This window comes from Sinocyclocheilus rhinocerous, unplaced genomic scaffold (genome assembly GCF_001515625.1).
Source record: "Sinocyclocheilus rhinocerous isolate Xijiao unplaced genomic scaffold, SAMN03320098_v1.1 scaffold147, whole genome shotgun sequence".
Classification (NCBI taxonomy): domain Eukaryota; kingdom Metazoa; phylum Chordata; class Actinopteri; order Cypriniformes; family Cyprinidae; genus Sinocyclocheilus; species Sinocyclocheilus rhinocerous.
Genome location: NW_015651498.1, coordinates 1,372,320 through 1,378,319, shown reverse-complemented (window position 1 = coordinate 1,378,319; position 6,000 = coordinate 1,372,320). Strand labels below are relative to the sequence as shown.

Here is a 6,000-nt window from a genome sequence, read left to right as displayed (position 1 = left end):
CGTCAAGCCAACTTTATGGCAGTGGGCCGCGATTCCAAACCTTTGATGCAACTGTTTTACGATCAACTTAATGCTTTTGGGAGTGTTTTCTCTGTAATTACAAAATGAACACAAGCCTTAGAAACCTCTACCAAGTGTGTCTAGAGGCGTCATCAAACTAGACTTAATGACGAAACTGTCAGTAGGTGAATTCAGTCGCTATAAAATAATTCGACATAACGTGAATCTGTGAAAATATCTTGCAACTCTACAGTTGATCACACAAACTCCGATCTCTATCGTTAGTTTGATCTGACCTTCTGCGTGAGCTCTCAACCAATGATTCACCGGAGCTCCGCAAGGACCGCCTCCCTCATTTGCACACGGAAAAGTAAGAAGAAATAAATGAATAAATAAATCTGGAAATAAATACACGTGGGAATAAAAAATAATAAATACATACATAAATAAATTTAATTAAAATAAATGCAAAAATAAATACATAAAATAATATAATACATAAAGGAAAAAGTAATAAAAAAATTAATTCAGGGTTAAATTTTATTACAAATTAACTATATTTGTTTTTATCAAGTCATTTATTCCTTTATTTATTTTCCTGTCATTTTATTTATTTATTTATCTATATATTTATTCGTTTTTAATTTCTGCAGGTTTGGTCCTCCATAGCTGAGATGCACTCATGCATTTGAGAACAGACTGCTGATTTCAATTAGGAGTGCAGCGCTGAATGCGGCAAAACGGGCGGGACAAACTCTTGGCGGGAACTGACGTTATTGTAGTTCTGCCAGTAGCCTGAGCGACCTGTCACGGCTATCAGTTATCTCAGGTCTGAGGAACATCACATGATTGTGCTTGTCTGTGGATCAGGGTATGATGTTACGGGGGCAGTTCTGAGGTCGTCCAACAGGTGGCAGTAGGTGCTTAAAACACAAAGATAAAGCAGACATGAGATTGTCTTCTTGATGGATGAATGAATATTGAAGCAGCTCTCTGAAGCTGGAGAGGGAGGATGGGTTGATGGGAAATAAGTGCCGTCTCTTTGCAAAGGTCAGCAGTGCAGAGCGAACAATTAAAGACTCATTTAGACACTCTTTCCCAGATCACCAGTGTGTTTCTGAGTCCCTGATAATGGGGAGAAAAACACAGACTGCAAAATACAATTGTTTTCCCAATTATGTGAGGTGCTAAATCTCATATTTATTTTGTTTTATTTATTTATTTATAATAATTTTTTATTATGATTTTTGTTATTTTTATATTACTAAAGTCATCTTTATTGAATGCTTATATTTTTGTCCATGAGACCTGGTCTTGTTGATAATTGTTTCCTTCTTTTTGGGTTAAATATCTAACATATTTATACTGTAAAAATAATAATAAAAAAACATAAACAGTAAATAAATGCTATACAGAAATGTTTTTTTAAAAAGCAAAAACATGCTTGACTTTGTACAACCGAATCCTTATGGTAGCAATTAGAAAGATAAACGTTGCATGCAGGAACGCCGCCCTGTGTTTTCACACCGAAAAGCAATGCTTTTTAGTTTTGCATGGGTGTTTTTGTGCATCATAACCTGCTGGTCTTTTAGGGCGAATCATGCACATGTGAAAGAAAGTACTGGCTGATGTGATCACGCTGAGATGCACTCATGCATTTGAGAACAGACTGCTGATTTCAATTAGGAGTGCAGCGCTGAATGCGGCAAAACGGGCGGGACAAACTCTTGGCGGGAACTGACGTTATTGTAGTTCTGCCAGTAGCCTGAGCGACCTGTCACGGCTATCAGTTATCTCAGGTCTGAGGAACATCACATGATTGTGCTTGTCTGTGGATCAGGGTATGATGTTACGGGGGCAGTTCTGAGGTCGTCCAACAGGTGGCAGTAGGTGCTTAAAACACAAAGATAAAGCAGACATGAGATTGTCTTCTTGATGGATGAATGAATATTGAAGCAGCTCTCTGAAGCTGGAGAGGGAGGATGGGTTGATGGGAAATAAGTGCCGTCTCTTTGCAAAGGTCAGCAGTGCAGAGCGAACAATTAAAGACTCATTTAGACACTCTTTCCCAGATCACCAGTGTGTTTCTGAGTCCCTGATAATGGGGAGAAAAACACAGACTGCAAAATACAATTGTTTTCCCAATTATGTGAGGTGCTAAATCTCATATTTATTTTGTTTTATTTATTTATTTATAATAATTTTTTATTATGATTTTTGTTATTTTTATATTACTAAAGTCATCTTTATTGAATGCTTATATTTTTGTCCATGAGACCTGGTCTTGTTGTGGACTTTATCAGAATAATAAAATAATAATAATTCAATAATAATAATAATAAAAGAAAAATAATCATAATAGTTAAAAAATTAAGATGTGACAATTGTTGACTTTATTTTTATCGTGGCTGAAAATGAGAATGTTACATGAGAATTATATAATTGTTGAAAATGAGAATGATATAATTGTTTATATTATACAATTATATTTATAATATATATTGTTTATATTTTCTTTTCTTTTATGTAAAGCACTTTGAATTACCATTGTGTATGAAATGTGCACTCAATTCAGCATGTGTTCGTGTTTGTGTGTGCTGTCTGCGTCACTCATAGCACGAGCCTATATCGTGCACTATATCAAAATTTTTTATATCGAAGAAGGTTTACCGTTGATAAATATCGATACCGTTTTATTGCCCAGGCCTAATAACTATATAAAAAAATATATAAAAAAAAAAATAATATATATATATATATATAAAATAAAATGATATATAAATATATATATATATATATATATATATATATATATATATATATAAAATTCCAGCAGATTATCTCCCAAAATCAGTGCAGAAGATATTATCTAAATATGAATAAAGATTCATTGTAGTTTATGTTGGCATCTCCGTTATGTATCTAATAATTTCCTAGGTTCGTACATGAACTGCAATGCTCCCTAACAATAATGACCTTTGACCCCTCTGTCTCTTTCAAGCAGGGCTTCAGAGGAAGCCGCCTCATGAGGAAGTGTGAACGGTGAAAAGGCGAAAGGTCAGAGGTCAGGATGACGACAGTAGCCGCAGAATACGAGCACATGGACATCCAGCAGCAATACCAGGACAGTGTCAACAACCGCTGGGAGGACGAATGGGACAATGAGAACAGCTCGGCCCGATTATTCGAGCGCTCGCGCATCAAGGCTCTGGCAGGTGAGTCGAAATCACAAAGTCCATCTGTGATGATGTTAGTTGATATATCAGGTTTTAATAGACAAGCGTGACCTTCTTTTGGAGCTTGAAAGCTGTAGTTATAAACAAAGAGAGGTAATTATTATCAGCAGAAGTGTTTTTGTTCCTTGCTGTCTTCAACTATTCAGCGTTTTTGGCTTTGAATAGCTGTAACTAGTGCTTGATAATGTGCTGCCCACTCGCACATGACATGCAGTGATTTCGTGTGTGGGAGAGTAGAAAGAAAGTGGGCGTAAGTTCACACTTTCTCTGCTCCTTCTGAAGCTTCCACACCATTTCTGATTACGAGCGAAACCCTCGAGCCCACAGACCAACTCAGGAGGCTCTTGTGCCTCGTACAGGAAACTGAACACGTTACATAAAATCAATATGGAGATGGACGATCTTTTATTCATGAGTTGAATTTTTTTATGCATATCCTATAGATGCTGATGTAGGAAGGGTTTCCTAAATGAACAACATACCTGTGATGAACTAAAAGCACCTTTTGTAGGGTGTTTGCACACTAGAGAAACTTCTAATGGAGCATTTGATGAAACATATTTAGCATATGATGCATTTTAAGGGTTTGTTTTTGAGGCATTTCAACTGGACCCAAATGACTGAAATTCTATTGTTTTATTTAATTTAATTTAATTTAATTTAATTTTTTGTACACTTCCCTGTTTTTATTGTGAACTTTTATCAGAGGATGTAATTCCAAAATAAAAAATATATAAAAAAGATTAAATAAATATAGTCTTAATAATCTTTCATTTGCTTTGTAATTTTTAAAATGTGATAATTGTTTCCTCTTTTCTGGTTAAAGTAAAATAAAATAAATAAATAAATAAATTTAAATTTTGGTTGGTAAAAGACTTTTTGAAAAGTCTCTTCTACTCACCAAGTTTCCATTTATTTGATCAAAAATACAGTAAAATTAGTAATATTGTGAAATATTATTAGTGTTTAAAATAACTGTTTTCTATGTGATTATATAGTAAAATGTAATTTATTTCTGTGATAAAAGCTGAATTTTCAGCATCATTACTCCAGTCTTCACAGTGTCACATGATCTTCAGAAATTATTCTAATATGCTGATTTGCTGCTCAAGAAACATTGCTATTTTTGAGGAAACATGATTCTTTGATTAATAGAAAGTTGAAAAGAAGAGCATTTATTTGAAATAGAAATCTTTTGTAACATTATGCATGTCTTTACTCTCACTTTTGATCAATTTAATGTGTCCTTTCTTATTTAAAAGTATTAATTTCTTTAATTTTGACTTCCTCAGGAGGGGTTCGGGCTTTAATTAGGACATTTAGACCACCACCACCTCTCCATAATTCTCACCGTGGGGTTTTGCTGTATTTCTTTCTTCATATGATTTATTCCCGTAATATCTTGGATGACAGTAGCATATTTCCCTCTTCTGTTTTCCATCATGTTTCCAAGCATCATGCGTTTGAGTTGCTGTGTTTACAGAGGTGTGATGTTGTTTATGAGCGTTTGCTGCTGCCGAGAGCCTGACTGTTATTCTCTCGGGGTGGCAGAGTTTAAACAGACTGGCTTTAATGAACGACCAGGCCCGTCCACTCTCTGCGAGACTCACCCCGATACTTCAGGACTGAGGACGATGGAACATAAAACAGAAATATAAAATATTTTCCTCTCTCTCTTGTTGCCAAAAACCACAAACCGTTCCTGGAGTTGTAAAAAACCCCCTGCATTCCAGTAATCATCCTTCGTTTCACGTGATTGTGTTTTCCTGCATTCCTGGGCAGCAGAGCATACGCCGCCTTCGCTCTCTCATGGAAGCAGGAATAATGCTCAAGAAAGAGACACAAAACAAGTGTATGGTGACGTGTGGATTATTCAAATAAAATTCTGTCCCTGTTTAATATGCAGAGATACTATAACTAAAATAGGCTGATTTCCTGAAGAGTGTAACACTTTGACTCTGTGTCGATTTCAAAACATTAATCTAATAGATTGAACAAGCCTGACGCAGGCAACATTAGCTCAGCCAATGGCATGAGTTTGGGGGCGGGACTATCTGCTTGTCCAGCCAATAGCAGTGAATTCCATTTATTGACACTAGTGTTGCACCAGGTCATTTTAGTATTATTTATATACTATTATAGTTTTTTTAATATATTTTGAATTAGGTTATATTTTTTATATTTTCAGTTTTTATTTTAATTCTAGTTAATTTTAGTAAATTAAATTTTACTTTTTGCTTTTTCAATTATTTTTAGATTTAATTTATTGAATTACATTTTATTTTATATTTAGTGTTAATTATATTTGAGTTTTAGTTTTTATTTTCATTTACTAATTTTAGTGCTTCAACTTTCTATTTCTGTTCAACTTTCTATTTATTTGTTTATACAATGGGGTAAACTGCTGCTGGCTTGATGACGCAAACGAACCGCGGTTCGGACACAAATAATATAATGTGAACACAGTCCAGCGGGGGGAGGGGGGAGCAATCGAACTCGGGTTCGGACCAAGCAATCGAACCAAGTGTGAAAGCACCCTTAGTTAAAAACGGAAACTGAAAATAAAGTTTTGGTAATTAAATTTGGGCAACTGGGTAAGTCTTTATGCTGTTTAGCATGTTTTATTCTTATGTGATTAATTAAATTTGGCGAAGTAAAGTTGTTCGGAAAGGAGCCGCTTCTCAATATTTCAGCCAAACAAATTTAAATTTTTGGAAATGGTGAGGTGCGTCCACACTGCTGACATGTTTACCTGTCATAGCTT

At 35.0% G+C, this 6,000-nt stretch overlaps 1 protein-coding gene across 1 annotated transcript in view; it reads left to right on the top strand.

Annotated features, from left to right (window-relative positions):
- LOC107712955 (spectrin beta chain, non-erythrocytic 1-like) overlaps positions 1–6,000 on the top strand; it is a 98,283-nt gene that overhangs the window by 35,447 nt on the left and 56,836 nt on the right. Inside the window, exon 2 of the mRNA XM_016518355.1 lies at positions 3,002–3,215. Coding sequence (XP_016373841.1) covers positions 3,071–3,215 — 145 coding nt within the window. The 5' untranslated portion in view covers positions 3,002–3,070. The remainder of the gene's footprint in view (positions 1–3,001; positions 3,216–6,000) is intronic.